General features: G+C 34.9%; 1 protein-coding gene across 1 annotated transcript; it reads right to left on the bottom strand.

Moving 5' to 3' along the window:
- Positions 1 to 15,617: 15,617 nt before the first annotated feature.
- LOC7497649 (dof zinc finger protein DOF3.5) lies at positions 15,618 to 17,250 on the bottom strand. Its single transcript, XM_002309218.3, has one exon. It carries the CDS (start codon positions 16,502 to 16,504, stop codon positions 15,638 to 15,640), a length of 867 nt encoding a protein of 288 aa, XP_002309254.2. The 5' UTR covers positions 16,505 to 17,250; the 3' UTR covers positions 15,618 to 15,637.
- Positions 17,251 to 18,065: the final 815 nt, after the last annotated feature.

Genomic DNA, 18,065 nt, shown 5'->3' with positions numbered 1-18,065 from the left:
AAAGCCCAAAGATGTATCTGTTATGAGAATTGCTAATTGCACTGAAAGTTTTTTTTTTTCATGAACAAAACCAAACCTTTTGAGTTATCCTTTTAAAATAATAATAAAAGACAAATACTCAATGGAGCAAGAAAGGGCCCCATAAGGAACCAAAGATCTCTTCACTAAAAGAATAGGAAGTATAGCGCGTGGAGTATATTCTGGTTCGAAAAGGACAGAACAGACAAATAAATGGAAACAGGAGCTCAAAGAAGGCTACAACGAAAAAGGGGACCTATGTTTCCAAAATAGGCAACAAAAACATGCATATTATATTGTCATAAACATTAACCTGACAGGAAAGGTGTGGCGAAAGCCAAAATAGTTCCAAGTTTTTGGGAACCGTTGAGATACCGAATCTCAGGTCAAAAGAACTGCGAAGGTGAGTTGTGAACCAGCACTGCTTCATTCCTTGAGGTAAGATGATTTCTTTTGAGATTCAAAACGGGCAGGTCACCCGACATTGAGACCACTTTTAGAAAAAGCGTGGAGTTCTTTTTAAAATTGACCTTACCTCTGATAGCATAATGAATTGATAAATCACCTATAAATTCCTTTCAAGATAAAAACATAGATTATCCATCCTAACAATGTGCATTTTAAAATGAGAAAACTTCATTATCCCTTCACTCTCTAAAGAGTATATCGTTGGTGGTCCCATTTGAGCCGGAATGAATTTCTTCTTTATAAAAACCCGGACTAGGATCACACCCCACACTGTGGTAATAAATTATATTTCATGAAAAGTTTTACGTGATTTTAAAACGAGATGAGAGCCCGTAGATTTGAAAAGATAAATTAAAGTATTTGACAAAAGCATGACAAAGAAGACAATGACAAGTCATACATTTTGAAAAAGCTACTTGTAAAAAGTCGAAGACTTCTTCTCAAAGATATGCAGCACGAGAAATGAATCCAGCATACGACTTCAAAAGCAAGCTCATATCAAGAGAGAGTTTCATGAAATAGAAGAAGATGATGGGGCCTATGTTTCAAAACCAGGTACAAATGCATGCATGGCATCTAATCATAAATCATTGCATATATGTTTTTTGGATCATTACAGGAGGAGATCTTAGCGCATTCCAACAAGATTATGGACGAAGAAAGAATCATTGAGTTGATTCTAGAACAACAAGAAGAGAAGATAATGGTTTTCAAACCATGCCATCAGGAAGAACGACATCGAGCAATCGGTTAAAGGGAATCGCCAGATGGGATTCCAGGTTGACCGATTTACAAAATAGATTTTTTGGTTTTTGATTAAAGGAGATCGCCAGAAGGGATCTCATTATTTCAGCTTCGAATAAAAGGAATCGCCAGATGGGATTCCAAGTTGTTTGAGATCGCCAGAAGGGATCTCGTATTTCGATATTGGTTAAAGGAGGTCGCCAGAAGGGACCTCATATTTCATATTGAATAAAAGGAATCGCCAGATGGGATTCCAAGTTGTTTGAGATCGCCAGAAGGGATCACGTATTTCGATATTGGTCAAAGGAGGTCGCCAGAAGGGACCTCGTATTTCAGCTTTGAATAAAAGGAATCGCCAGATGGGATTCCAAGTTGATGAAGGTCGCCAGATGGGACCTCATATTTCATGTTGGTTAAAAGGAATCGCCAGATGGGATTCCAAGTTGAATAAAGGAGATCGCCAGAAGGGATCTTGTATTTCGCTATTTGGAGGTCGCTAGATGGGACCTCATATTTCGTTTGAATAAAAGGAATCGCCAGATGGGATTCCAAGTTGATGAAGGTCGCCAGATGGGACCTCATATTTCATGTTGGTTAAAAGGAATCGCCAGATTGGGATTCCAAGTTGATTAAAGGAGATCGCCAGAAGGGATCTCGTGTTTCGCTATTTGGAGGTCGCTAGATGGGACCTCGTATTACATGTTGGTTAAAAGGAATCGCCAGATGGGATTCCAAGTTGTTTGGATAAAGGAGATCGCCAGAAGGGATCTTGTTTTTCGATGAAGGTCGCCAGAAGGAACTTCATGTTTTAGCTTTGGTAAAAGGAATTGCCCGATGGGATTCCAAGTTATTTGAGATCGCCAGAAAGGATCTCGTACTTCGACATTCATCAAGGAAGGTCGCTAGAAGGGACCTCGTATTGAAATTATTTCTTAGAAAAGCATGGAGTTTACTAAGAATTCTTCCCCTTGGGTAGGTCACCCATACAATGAGACCATTATTTTCCTTGGGTTCGTCACCCATACAATGAGACCATTATTTTCCTTGGGTAGGTCACCCATACAATGAGACCATCATTTTTCTTGGGTTCGTCACCCATACAATGAGACCATCATTTTTCTTGGGTTCGTCACCCATACAATGAGACCATCATTTTTCTTGGGAAGGTCACCCATACAATGAGACCATCATTTTTCTTGGGTAGGTCACCCATACAATGAGACCATCATTTTTCTTGGGTTCGTCACCCATACAATGAGACCATCATTTTTCTTGGGTTCGTCACCCATACAATGAGACCATTATTTTCCTGGGTAGGTCACCCATAATAATGAGACCACTCTTTCCTTTTCCCATTCGGGCAGGTCACCCGTCATAATGAGACCACATACGTGTTTTTGTATTTAGGTTATGGGTAAAGGAATCGCCGGAAGGGATCTCAGGTTAGCCCAACCGTAACATCGATATTAGCTAAGGGAAATCGTCAGATGGGATTTCAGTTTGGCCCAACTACAAATATGGATTTTTAGTTAAAAGAGATCGCCAGAATGGATCTCGGATGGAATGCCAGGTTAATCTAATCCAAGTTAGAGGTCAGGGGATCGCCGGATTGGGATCTCAAGAGGACTAAGTTTTGATCATTTTTTTCGGGTTGAAGGCGAGCTGCTGTAAAGACAGTTCCAGATAGATCAAGCTTCGACAATATCAGTTTCGGAAGTTCAGTTTTGTTTATCTTTATAAAACTTACTACGCAAAACCCATGCTGCTCCGTAAGCATTATAAAGAGGGGGCATCTGTTGTAACCCATTTTTGGGTCCCCACAAATAAAAAAAAAATATATAATAATAATAATAATAATAATAATAATAATAATAATAAAAAGAATTTGAACAGTGTCGTTTTGACACTGTTCCTCTACCCGCCGCGCTCCATGCCGTTGGAGCCGAACCTCGACAGTAGCACCCAATGGCCGACCAGCCGCCGCGAGACCCGCTCCCATGCGCAACAGCAAAAGCCACACCCACTTGCTCTATAAATAGAACCCAACACAGCAGAAAAAGGGGGGGAAAAACTTTTTGAAACGGAGAGAGGAAGAAGTTTAAAACGAGGAGAGTTTTGTTGAACGGGAGGGGGCTGGAAAACTAAAAGGGGAGGCGTGTTTTTGGAACGAGAAAGAGAGAGAGCACCCAAAAACAGTCCCCCTCCTGGCCATTCCCCTCTCTCGGCCATTTCTTCCCTGCACCCGAAACAGCCTTCTCTGTCAACGGAGCCCCAGACCGACCTCATTTTCTCCTCCATCCCAGCAGCAGCAACAACACCAGGAGGAGGAGCAGCCGCAGTCATGCCCTGCCACCAGCACCTCCACGAAGACGTTGCAGAGAAGGAAGAACATTGTTGACAGCAGAAAACACCATCAGCAACAGAAGGAGAAGACAAAACAGGGGCAAACAGAGGAGAAAGAGAGGAGAGAAACTGGAGTAAAACGGACCAGAAGGAGAGAAGACTTTGGGACAAGGGAGATGAAACAAAGACAGTGACAGAGAGTAGAATAAAAGCAGACGTGAAAAGGAAAAAAAACCAGAGGTGGGCACCTCTGCACAGGGAAGAAGAAGAAAGAACAGCTGCTGTCATCGGGCTCCCCAGCCACCGACCACCCTCCCGGCCATCCTCCGGTCAGCAACCACCAGCAGCACCGCCTTCAGAGCCACCACAGGTCAGCCCTCTGACCCTTATCTCTGTTTACTGTTCATCGTCTTGCATGCAGAACGTGCACTGTGCACGTTCTGCAAGCCAGAAAATAATTACCCGGTTGCTGTGTGCACAGTAACCGGCTAATTAATTAACAGGTACTGTTCACCTGCACAGTAACCCGATTACTGTACCGTGAACAGTACCAGCCATGTTGGTTTTGGGCTGGGCTGAGTCCAGCCCTGTAGAAAGTAGGCCCAATTCATTTTGGGCTGATTTCGGCCCAGTTTCCTTTTGGGCCGGGTCTGGCCCGTTCGAACAAAAATTCTTCAAAAATTATTCCAAAAAATATGTGATTTTCTGTAATTTTATTACTGTATTCTGATCAATATCGGTTTGTATTTTTATACTGTAAAGATACAAATCCGGTATTAAAATACCTAGTTTTTGTCAAGTTTTTAGAAAAAATGTTTTGTTTTCATGCATACGGCCTAGTCTCTCCAATATATATATAAATATTATAACATCATATTTTCACACAACAAAGGAAATTTCAAAAACAATATATGTATTAACATGCATTTCGGCTTTAATAACCAGTTTATTAAAGCCATGAGAACTAGGCCAATATTTCAAAAATTCTAAAAAAATCTTTTTGTCTTCTTTTAGTATCTGGGATTATGAATTTATACGTAAAACATATTCCTGATGTTAAAAATATAGTTTTTATATAGATGTTAGAACGGTTAGGTTTTACCCGATAAGATAAGGACCTCCTTATTGAGGAGGACTTTTCTTGAACCATAGACGGACCAACAACTAGGAAACACAACGAGACCTTGAATTTTATCAGACAAATGAACAATGCAGCTTACCTTAGGTAGGGCGTATTTGGGGTGCTAATACCTTCCCTTTACGCAACCAGTCCCCGTACCCAATCTCTGAGACCAGTTAGGGTTCCTAGTGACCAAAATACTAGGTGGCGACTCCCATTCCATTTTCTACCAACAAAAGACAATATTTTCTTGTCTCCCCATATTTGCCAGATAGATACCATACACACTTCCCAGATTTAAGGTGGAATATTCGCCGCGACGTCGCGCACCCGCGACAACACTCTTCATTTCAGGTATTTTTTCCCTCAAATTTCTCTATTATTTTTCAATATTATTTCCTTTATGTTTTTATCTTCTTCATATTTTTTAGATCTGCAAGAATTATAGCTAAAAATACTTCATCTTGTTTGTCTGTCCCGAAAAACACTATTTCTCTATTTCATTTATCTTCTGCCTGTCAATTTTTTTCCCATACCCAGTTTTCTTCTTCATCTTCTCGTCACAGTCAAAAATGCTCACAGAAAAACCCAACCAATTTCATCACAATCAAGCCATAAAAAACACATTTATTGTTGCACATTCGACAGCTTCTTGAGAGAAATAAACCAAACAAGACCCAACCAGCCCTTACCCTGTTTCCCCGTCACCGGATCCAGCACAAGAAGAGTGACGCGAACAGGAGGGGAAACTGTCGGGTGAGAGAGGGATAAGAACTGGGGATGAGGAGCAAATCAGTGATAGGCGAGAGAGAACCGAGAGAGAGAGAACAGGGGAATGGTGATGGTGTCCTGCCCCTTGAATCTGTGATGGTGTCCTGCTTCTTCAAAGAACAGGGGAATGGTTAGAGAGAACCGAGATAGAGTAGGGGAAGAGAGACAACCGAGAGAGAGCAGGGGAAGAGAGACAACCGAGAAAGAACGAACAGTGAGACGAGAAAAGCCAGGGGAATGAGGGGAATGAGGGGATTTCAGAAACTGAATGAGGGGAATGAGAGGGGAATTTGAGAAACCGAATGAGAGAAACCGATTGAGAGGGGCATGAGAAACCGAATGAGAGAAACGGATTGACAGGGGAATGAGAAACCGAATGAGATGGGAATGAGATGGGAATGACAGTGGAATGAAACCGAATGAGAGGAGAAACCGAATGATGATGAGATGATGTCTTTAATTAGTTATGGGAGAGAGTTAGAGATAGGCGAGAGAGAACAGAGAAAACGGTGGGGTTTTTTTATAAAGGCTGTTGTAGTTTGTTCATGTGGTTGTAGTAGAACCCCACACACATCATACGAACTAATTATACTATATTTGTAATTTTAGTTATAAATTATGTGTTTAATAGCGTAATGAAATATAATGTAATACAACTCTAAGTAGGTATTGTTCCTTTAAAAATAGAGATTAACAATAAAATCTCCCTAATTTGTAACTGATGATTGGGTTGATTAGTTTTTTTATCATACAAATATTATGGACCAGCCTTGCCTACCTATTAGTGCTTAAACTCAACAATCTCCATGGTTATAACTAACAAATCAAAATAGAATTGAATTGAACCTAGCAATGAACTCGATCTTGTGTTGTGTTGCCACATACGAGGTGATTTTCGAAACTTATGTTTATTTAATTATTCGATAATCACATTATTAAGAATTAAAATGTTTGATCTTATTGATCATTGTGAACTTATGAATTGTATATTGTCAGCTTCTTTGAGCATAATTTATTGTATTGATTGTGTAAGTATTTTATATGCTTTTTTTAATATTTATTTCCCTACATTTTTAGGTTTTGTCATCAGAAAACTTCACTTTCATGTTATGGATAGTAAGATAATTAATGCAGCATGCATGGGAGCAGCTGTAACTGTGATAGCTACAAGGGTAACTATTATTGAAGAAGAAAAAAATAGAATTTATATACCAAGAGAACCACGTATAAATGCAATTGCTCAACGAGAATTCTATATTGACAGCATTTTGAATCGAGGTGATCGACATTGCGTTGAACAAATTCGTATGAAACCTGTTGTATTATATAGATTGTGTGATGTTCTCACAAGTCGTAACCTATTACGATCAACTCAAAATGTGTCTATTAGGGAGCAAGTAATTGTGTTCTTACAAATTGTAGGCCAAAACCAAAGATTTCGGGTTATTAGTGGTATATACTATAGGTCTGTTGAAACTATCCATCGTTACTTTAGAATTGTTTTAAAAGCAATTCTTAAGTTATACAAACACCTTATTAAAGATCCAGAGGATACAGTTCCAGCAGAGATAATGAATAATAGAAGATTCTATCCTTATTTTAAGGTATGAAAACAAGACCAATATTTTTATGAATTAATTAATTACATTCAAAAGAAAAGGTTATAAATTATTTTTTCATGTTTATATAGGATTGTGTGGGAGCAATTGATGGTACCCATGTTCCTGCAAATGTTCCTGTTGAGATTCAAGGAAAGTTTCGAGGACGAAAAGAAGGAACAACACAAAATGTTTTAGCAGCTATAACTTTTGATTTGAAGTTTATATATGTTTTAGCTGGCTGGGAAGGAAGTGCCCATGATTCACGGGTTTTAGGTGATGCATTATCAAGATCTAATGGTCTAAAAATTCCAGAAGGTATATAATACAGTATGTATTATATGCAATAAACATATAAAATGTCTTATTACATAAAGATAGTAATAGGTTTTTTTTTTTTAATGTGTAGGGAAATATTATCTTGGTGATGCTGGTTACGGTATTCGAAAAGGAATCATTTCTCCTTTTCGTGGAGTTCGATATCACTTGAATGAGTTTATAGAACGTTCACCAGAAAATGAAAAGGAGCTATTTAATCTTCGACACTCTTCATTAAGAACCGCTATTGAGCGAGGGTTTGGTATTTTGAAGAGTCGTTTTAGATCAATTGATGGAAAATCTTTTTGGTCTTATGAAACACAAGTAGATGTTGTGCTTGCATCTTGTATTATTCATAATCACATAATGGGGGTTGATCCTTATGACTTTCTTATGGAAGAAATATGTTCGGATAGTGAACCAATTAGATGAACAATCAACTTAAGTCAACGGCAGGAAAGGGAAGAGAATAGGGAGTGGATAACAAAAAGAGAAATGATTACCTCAACCATGTGGAATGATTATAACACTCAAAGAAACTAGTAATTGAGTGTTAATTATATGTGTTTGTTTTTATTATGTCTTGCTTGAGTTTGTATTATATTTGTTATGTATTTGGAGTAGATGTTGACTTTATTATAATTTCTCTTTTAATTATTAATTGTAGTTTTTATATGAAATTTATTAAATCTAAATATTGTATGATTTTATTTTGTATAAATTTGTAATTTCTTTTTTGTAGAAATGAGTTCCACACAGAATGAAAAATGCAAGGGCAATCACTTCACATGGTCTAAGCCTATGTCTCACATGTTGCTTGAGATATTAGCTGAGGAGGCACTTAAAGGAAGCAAACCTTCTTCCACCTTTAAAGCAGAATCTTTTGTTAAGGTGGCTACAGAAATAAGTCAAAAGTTCAATGTGCAATGCGAGCCTAAGCATGTGGACAATCATTTCAAGACTGTGAAAAAAGAATGGGGAATAATTACCAAGCTTAAAAATAAAAGTGGCTTTGGCTGGGATGATTGTTTGAAGATGATTACAGTTTCGAAAGATATATATGATGAAGAAGTAAAGGTATGATAATTATTATACTCTTTGTAATTTTGATATTTACTTTTGGTTCTAAAATGTTATACAGTGAACTAAAAAATTGCATATTCTATACTTTATGAACAGGCACATCCCAATCATGACAAGTATCTCAACAAAAAACTTGATATGTACGAGATAATGACAATTGTTGTTGGAAAAGACATGGCAACCGGGAATTATGCCAAATCATATGCTAATGTCAACTTGGAAGAGAACACTCAAGAGCAATCAATTTCAATTGAAAATGAAGGGGAATATGAAGAAACTTCTAAGGGAAAAGAGACATCTTCCTCTAGTACGCAAAAGAGGCAACATAGGAAGAGAAATTGCATATATGAAGATGATGGTGTTGAAAAGTTGTCTAAACAGATTGGAGATATAGCCCTTGCAATTCAAAGCCTCAGCAAAAATCAACTTGATGTTAATGCGTTATATGCGGAAGTGATGAAAATTGAAGGCTTTGATGAGATCACTCTTGGGGAGGCATTTGATCATTTGGTCCAAAATGAAATGTTGGCAAAAGCATTTATGGCAAAAAATGCTAATTTGAGGAAAATTTGGGTTCAGAATTTTGTGAACCAACACTACTACAGGCCTGCTTGCTAAGATGGTTTGACTATGTTTAAAATTTGGGTTCAGACTATGTTTGTTATTTGGCAAGTATGTTTACTTGTTTAATTCGGTCTAACATATTTATGTTTGTAATTTGAACTAATATGTATGTATATGACATCGAAACTTAATATTTATGCATGATTTTGTTTGATGTTAGATATTTATATTTATTTCTTGATGTTTATTCGATATATATTAAAGGGATATTAAAAGGATAATTGCCTTTACTCGTAAAAAAAAATATTTATCCAAAAAACCCATCAAAATATTTTTTGAATCTATTTATCTTTTAAAAAAAACTTCATACCAAAAAAAAAAACCGCAAATATATAACTCTTACCATAAACTAATTTGGCTTTCTTCATATGAAAAAAAAAAACTTATTTTAAGCTTTTAAAATTGAAAAAAATATAGTAATAGGTTTTACTTAAAAAATATTTCACAAGCTTATTTCTATATCATATGATATGACATATATAATTATATTTTATAAAATAAGCTATGTATGAATATATATTATAATAAAAAAAAAATTCATCATTATACTTTTTAGATTTCATTCTTTTATTGTAAGTGATTAAATTTTTATATTAAATATTTTATATATATTAGATAAACTTGAAAAAAAAATTAATTCATTAATAAATTATTTTTCAGTTTCTTTTCCATAACATAACCAAACACTGGAAAGTGTTTTCCAGTTCATTTTCCATAACACTACCAAACATCGGAATTCACTTTCCAGGAATTCACTTTTCCCGGAATTCATTTTCCAAAAGGAAACAACTTTCCTGCAAACAAACAGAGCCTAAGTTATAATCTATTGACTGAATTTAATTGTTGATAGTAAATAAATAAATATTTTGAGGTTAATTTCCTCACAGCCCTTTAAGACAACAATGATCATCTAACTACTCTAATATATATATATATATATATATATATATATATATATATATATATATATATATAACTAACCTGGTTTTCATATTTAGCTGCCATAGTTTCGTCATGTATTACGTACAGAATATACCAGTATCTTAATACACACACATATATGCATCAAATAAATTAATAATAGATTTAAGCCCCGAAGAAAAGTATTTGTCAAAGTTGGGGGAATATTTTATCTCAAATAATTCAGTGGTGCATGAAAATATTATCAATTCAGTGCTTACTTAGAACCATTAATTTCCATGGACAGCTTGGTGATCTAGAGCTTAAACTAACTGTGACATCACCCTACGGTCAAACCATGTTAATGACAAACCTTGAGCTAACAAATGGTAATAAAGGACACAGCCCTAATTAATTAAGGCCTCAATCATGATACATAGTACCTTGTCATAACGATCTTTGCCTAATGCTAGACCTTAATCGACCGTCTCCTCCTCTCATATTTCAACGTATAGAGCTGGTCATGTCTCTCGAACAAGTCCAAAGGAACCAGCTATAATTAATAGTTATAGATAAATTATATCCCACAACACCCACCATTGTTTGACTACCACAAAGAACACTAATTCTATAATTTGTATTAAAATAACATTTTTTTATAATAATTAATTAAGTGTATTAATAAAAAAACAGACCCTGAAAAGTTACATGACAGTTTATAGAAAAACAAAATGGTTGCGTTACAAATGATATTAAAAAAGGATTAAAAAACATTTGATTTTATCGAACTCTGAAGTGTAGACCATTGATATGTCGTAGAAGATATATACATATATACGATCGTGGGAGTTGTTTTCTTGGATCATATGATGCATTTGTAAGCAGCAAATGAGATTATTTTGATTTAGCCTACCTAACCATGAATGTGAATCATTAATTAAACAAATATACTATCGAGAAGTTTGATTGATCCTCTGCAGTTGAAGAGTAGTTGAAGTGTTCAAGATTCAAGCGTGCTCCCGAAGACCAACGGAAACTAATTGTGTGGTTTATAAAATTTGCACCTCCAAGTTGATGGATGAGGACCGCTAAGTTTCCCCTTCAGCCTTTAAGAGTTCTATTTTTGCGTCTTTTCTTTTGATGAGGGTAAAGGGTCAATCCAGAAATATTAAAGTTTAAGGAATTAGGTACGTAGTTTGGGCAAAATGATTGGCATATATGCGGGGCCGTATAAAGGTCAAACCCTCAAGGCTCTTTCATGTGCCAGAGAGACGCGATAGACGGCATCAATGTGGTTGTTTTATTCAGGCATTGAAACTGCTAGAAACTCAGAAATAATAGCCGAAAAGGAACTTAATTTCTTAGCGTAAACATTTTATCGTCAATCAAGAGACTAACCAACGGTTGTTGTGGTATTAAATGAATGGCTTAAGGTTTATAATTATTACCAGTAGCCCTTGTGCAACTTTCAGCATGGTCTGAGTGCTGATGTTGCTAGTCAAGGTTTTTCTATGGTTTACTTTTGGGGATATATTCTAATATATACTTAGAGTATGAAACATAAGATACAAAGAACGAATTATCATTATCTCAGTGGGACATTAAGCGATTTTCAAATTCGAAACTTTTGCTAAGAATTCTGATCAGGTTCGAAGTTTAAACCCTAGGTGGAATAGGGATTTGGCATTCGAAGGGATGACCTCCCCTGCATAGTCCAATACTCTCTAATTAAGTTTTCAGATGAAAAAAAAGAAAAAAAGAAAAATTGTCATATATATAGCAAGTTAATTATAGTACTCTCACTGATACATACATTCATATAACCTATCCGAAGGGGTGTGCTTTTACAAAATTATATCTTCTCTAATCACCATGTCACTCACGAAACCACGTCAGAGTCAAAGTGAGTCCACTCCCACTGCAAAAAAGAAAGCTCGCTAAGATGAGATAGGATGAACAAGTATAGAATAGGGTGGCAAGAATAGAATACATGTCTAAACATGAAGATTTACGTTCACTTCCACTACAAGATACATAACTAGAATATTGCATTACACCGACATAGAACCCGTTTGGTAACGAGGTTGCGTCTGCATTTTGTTTAAAACGCAGATGCAACCCGTTTGGTAAACAAAACAACACATTTTACTGTGTATGGGCCCCATGTTTTTTCGCGTCCGAGACGCAGGAAAAGAAGAAGCAGCATTTTGCTACTTTGTGGACACTATTCACGCTAAATTTAATTAGCATGAACAGTGTAGCGCACACTATTCAGTAAACAGTGCAAGAGATTTGCACTGTTCACTTGAAAAATAACGAACAGTGCAATTCTCTTGCACTGTTCAAGAGTGAATTGCACTGTTCTCACGTGAACAGTGCAATTCACTTGCACTCACGTGAACAGTGCAATTCACTTGCACTGTTCACACACCTTTTTTTTTTACATTTAAAAAAAAAATTAGTTTTAGAGTAAATTAAATTCATTCGCACTATGATGTGAACAATATTTGTTTTCCTGAAAAACTAGTATATAGTGAATTAAATTCACTCGCACTATAATATCAATTTTATACCTGGTAATATTTTATCTAATTTTATTACACGCTCAAAATATTATGAAAACTGTAGTTCTTATCGGATAAATTTTGTACGTAATGGAATTATAAATAGTTTAATGGAATAATAAAAAATATTTTATATAAAGTATTATTTATTTCATGATGTAATAGGAGTAATTAATTTTACAATATTTAAATTTAAAACCATCAATATTAATATATATTTTTTAAAATTATTTTATAACCTTAATTTCAAAATCATTCTTAACAAAACACATTAAACTACTTTTTATTCAACCTCAATTTCAACCACAGTTTTAACCAAACACCTATTTTTTCAAACCAACCACAACTAAAAGTACTTTTTTAAAACAATTTTTTTCAAACCACAACCACAACAGCTACCGCAATACCAAACACACTCATAATATTTCATTGGTGTTTAGAGACTGATTTCATATAAAAAAAAATTATTAACAAAATCACGAATGAAAAATTATTGTCGAAAAACTTATCGTTGGTGATTTATATTTTGTTGATCATTCTATCAGTAATATAATCAATGATGAATTTATAGATGAAAATAGAGCGCAAAAAAAATTACGAGTATCCATTCTATCAGTAAATTCATCGATGATTATGACATATTAACGATAAAATAAACTATTGGTAAGTCCACAAGAGATCATAAGTATATTATCATCAATGGAATTAAACCGTCAGAGAATTATATTTAACAATGGCAAGTTCTATAATTTTTTTCCAACTCTCTAAAACATTCCAAGGGACTTGGTTCGTCGATCATTCTATTTGTAATTATCAATGGCAAAGTCCTGTGATTTTTTCCTAACTCTTTGAAAAAATAGTAATTCTGTTGGTATTTTATATTTTTTTCAGTAATTTCATTGGTATTAAACAATTTCTTTTCCCCTAATATTTTTGCATTCCCTATCTATCTAACCTGCAAATATAGTAAAATCACAACATAATAACATCATTTCTACTTAATAAAATTGTCGCGGGGTGCGCCGCGATGTCATCGGCGATGACGAAGGCTTTATATCGTGTCTCTTGATGAGGAGTGGTGTTGGAAAGTTTTTTAGATTTAATTATAAAATTATGATTAATGTTCAGGAAACGTCACTTAGTATTATGGTCACTAGGAACCTATGGTCTGCGAGAGTCTAGGTAAGGGACTGGTTGTGCAAGGAAAAGACGCATCACCCCCAGTGCACCCTACCTAAGATAAGTTGCATTGTTGTTTGATTGTTTTTTTAGGTTGGGTTTTTATTTGTTGTTCTCATCTACAATTCAAGGTAGATCTCTTTTCATAAGAGAGTCTCTATCTTATCGGGTTAAATCCTAACCGTTTCAGAGTCTGAACTTTAGCATTGCATTTTTTGTACTTATATCTTTAATACCTGAGGGTGTATTCTGTCGTGTAGTTTTACATCCCATAGGTTATTAAAGTCTACATCTAAACCCTAAAAAGAAAAGCTTGTAAAAGGGTTATTGATATTTTGATCAAACCCTAATGGATAATCATAAATTGGTTACAATATCTATTTTGCATTTTAAAACATGAGAAAGATGCAATTTTTGTTTCTATGAAGATATGTTTGGAAAAATTTTAGGATTTAACGGTATGCATGAAAACAAAATATTTTTTTGTTTTTTTTTAAAGAGGAAATTAATTTAAAATATTTAAGATTTTTTTTTTAATTTTTGTTTTATTTTTTTGAAAAGTTTCGGAGTAAACCGAATATTTTAATACCGGATTTATATCTTACAGTGTAAGAATACAATTCAATATTAAGCAAAATTGGTAGAAAAATATTTGAGAAAATCACAAATATTTTAAAATGCCCCTAGAAATTTTTTTTGGAATTTTTTTGTTTTTAAATAAAATATTATAATATATATTATTATATATATATGGGCTGGGACAGGCCCAACCATTTGGGTTGGGCCAGAATTGGCCCGGCCTAAAGTCCACTAGAATATTGGACATGAATTATAATTCATGTCCACTATTCCCTTATAAATAGTGGAACGTGAATTATAAGAAATTAAAGGCCGATGAACTTCCCTCCACTAAAAACTTTGATTACCCATATAAAAATAGAATTAAACATGAATGTTTTTTAGATTTAAATCATGTGACTTTTGAGCTGAAAAACTTGTTCATGTAACCTTGAAAGAATTATGAAAAAACTTATTAGATTCTTCCTTTCAAGGACTAGACAAACTAATATGCTGGTAAAAGTAATTCTAACTTCTAAACTTTCAACTTTATAAACACCAAAAAAAATTTATTTTTTTCTTATGTGGGATATAGTTCTTTTAGAGAGTTTTGAGTTTTATAAAAACATGTCAACTATCTTTGATATCAGTTTCTCATTCACTCATAATTTATTTAAATCATATTAATGTTTAGTGTTAAAAAACTTATATTGAAAATTAGATTTCAAAAAAGTTTTATCTCAAAAGGTAAATGGAATCTATTTTTAAATCAACCTTAAATATATACATTAACCGAAGTTTTAAACAAATTTTCTAATAGATATATAATCCATCGTTATAGGTAGCAAGTTCAATAATAAAAATACCACCATTAATTATTGTCAAAGCGAAACATAAATCTTTCACGTGTCAGAAAATTGAAAATGATACACGTTTGGTTTCCTCTTGAAAAACCAACTCCATTAGTGTGATCTTATTGCTATACAAACTCAATCAAAGAGGTGAACAATCATTTAGCATCACATCAATATACACATGCCTAGTTCAACCTTGGAAAAGAATTAAGAGAGAAAATGAACCCAGGTAGTGAAAAAAATAAAAATGAGCATGACATTTTGAATTATTTAAAAAAAAAAGAAGAAGAAGGAAACATCTCTAATTGGAGCAAAATTTTGAAGCTTGATATATAATTACTTTCGTGGGTGCAGTAAATAAAGCCCAGTTAAAGGTGCCATTATTATAAACACGGGTAGCATATACTTGTTTATGTGTAGATTATTTCAGGTCCTATACAGTGATATGCTTGTATAGCAAGGGAAAAGATATAATGAAGTAACACATTAATTTCATCAAGACCTTGAGAAAGTATCATCACTAGACAAATCGAAGGGACTCCAGTTACCAAACAATAGATTAGGATCTTGAGTTTCAGGTCCAAGCACTGGCTGTTGAGACATTTCCAGGTTATGATTACCCATCAGGTGGGAATTCGACCAAAGTATCTCTTGAGAGGCTGTGTCTTGCCCTGGCAACGGTGGCAAGTGGAAGCTGCTTGTGTCATTACTTGTACATTGTTTAGTCCTATCTTGGTGATCTTGATGCTTGTGTGCCGAGTCTAAACTATAGTAGTACATCAAGTGGTCATTGTCGCTCAAAGGAGCTTTCGTCGAGAAGTCGGAGGTAGTGAGGCATCCAGCAGGACCATTTTCTTCTGACAACTGAGAACTTGGTTCTAAATTTGTGTTCGAGATGTTAGTGAATATTAGAGAGGGATCAAACTCACTGGTAAATTCTGGAACTTCACAACCACTCTTGGAATCTTGCTGTGGATTCAGGAACTTTGCATAAACAAGTGCAAGATCAATATGAGAACCATCAGGAATCATTGGCGAGCTAGAGGACTCTATGGAGGAATTTCCTTTATGGCTATGTGGATGCCTAATAGAGTTATTGGGCAAGCCTCCACAACCGAAACTCTTAGAGTGGTCATTAGAAGATAGCCTCAACGACTTTCCTCTTCTATTCTTCCTGCACCCGCCGCCTACAGGCACATTTCGTAGGGATCCTCCTTTAGTCCAATACCTTCTACAACCCTTGCAAAAGTATCTCGGTTGTGTTAAGCTGTAGTTGTTGTAGTAACAAAATTTAGTATTTGAGGAACCACACCGAGGACAACTTGGTGATATCTCAGAATTTCCCTTCCATCCTGTCTCCATACCAGATCGCTTCAAACTTCATAGGCTTAATAAAACTGCCTGACCGCTCACAGCTGGTTCTCTCTTTTGTAGAGTTTGGAAGCAATTCAGAACGCAGAAACTAGAGTAATTATAATCATGAAATATTGGAAACGTGTGTGTACCCCAAGAGCAAGAATGCAGGCTCACGTTTGTTTCAGGTGCACGACTGTTAAGGAAGTGGAAGTCTTGGAAATGTGTATGCACCCATGCACATGAGACAGGCAGGTTTAGGGGTTCCGGTGCCGTTAAGGACGATTTGGGTGGGTATGTAACAGCCCCGGAGGCTAATACTCAGTGTCGCTGTTTGTTACATGTGGCAGAATTGTACTGGAGGGAATGAGGGTGGTAGAGGAAGCAAATGCCTCGAGAGACTGACTTATATTTCTTAGAGGAGCAGACATCCTATATTAAAAAAACACCAACTTGGCAAACTGACACTCGAAGTGTTTCTCCACCGTCTAATCGTGTACATGTTAATGTCCTCCTCTCAAGTATAACCTCTCCTTGTAAATAGGGATGATATTCACATTTTGCATAGAAAAGAGCTGTGTGTATAAGGCTGGATATCACTAGATTTTTCCCTTTTTTCTTTTTAGCCCTTCCCCTGCATGAGCTGGATCTAATCCTATATATATTAGCTTTTATTTTTTTGTTACATAACCCTATAATTACTTTGGCAATCGACGCCAAATGACTTCTACATTTATAGCATAAAATAAAATAGCACACATGTAACACTTTTCGTACGATAATTCATGTCACTCTGTCGAAATTAACAAGTAAAATCTGAACTGAGAGAGGGACAATAAGAATCAATCCTGGACCCAAAAAGTGCTTTCTTATCTTCCCCTATTTTATATTTTCTCAAATAAGTGTTAATTTCCTTGTAAAAAAAATAAAAAACATTAGTTCCACACAACAAAAATTATGAAATAAAATTATTTTGGAGTTTATAGGATCCCGGTAGACAAATTCAAAATTGTTTAGGGATTTATTACCTGAAAATTTATTTTCTTTTCGACTTTGAATAATTCTTTAAAGGTTGGGTTGTTGTAAATAAATTGTTATGTCTAAAATGCTAGCTCTAATTTTATATTTACATATTTTTTCTAGCTATAAGAAAACCTCTAAAGGCATAACTTACTATTTATAGAAAAATCTGAAAAATCGTATAAATTGGCAAAATATTAATTTACCATATGAATAATATCCATATATTAATTCAGGATAATTTTAGAAATTAACTCGATCAAGTCCTTGATTTTTCTAAGCATAACATTCTATATATAAGATAACTTAGTGATCCCAAGTTGAAAGATCACTTATATAACCATCATGTGAGTCTTTTCATAGATATAGGTGATCTCTCCATATAAAATTCTCATACATGTCGGTTCAGTGTACATATCTTATGACAAGAACTTACATATTAGTTCTAAATATCATTTATACCTCAGCTTATAAGAACAGTTGCTTCCTTTCATAAAAAAAGAACGTAAAATATATTAGTCTTTGCGGCTCTAATGAATGTCTAGTATTT

This window comes from Populus trichocarpa, chromosome 6, assembly GCF_000002775.5.
Source record: "Populus trichocarpa isolate Nisqually-1 chromosome 6, P.trichocarpa_v4.1, whole genome shotgun sequence".
NCBI classification, from domain to species: domain Eukaryota; kingdom Viridiplantae; phylum Streptophyta; class Magnoliopsida; order Malpighiales; family Salicaceae; genus Populus; species Populus trichocarpa.
This window is presented reverse-complemented; position numbering and strand designations above follow the sequence as displayed.

What these genes read in the sequence shown, in the direction of transcription:
- LOC7497649 (XM_002309218.3), bottom strand. Translation starts at nt 16,504, where the DNA reads ATGGAGACAGGATGGAAGGGAAATTCTGAGATATCACCAAGTTGTCCT.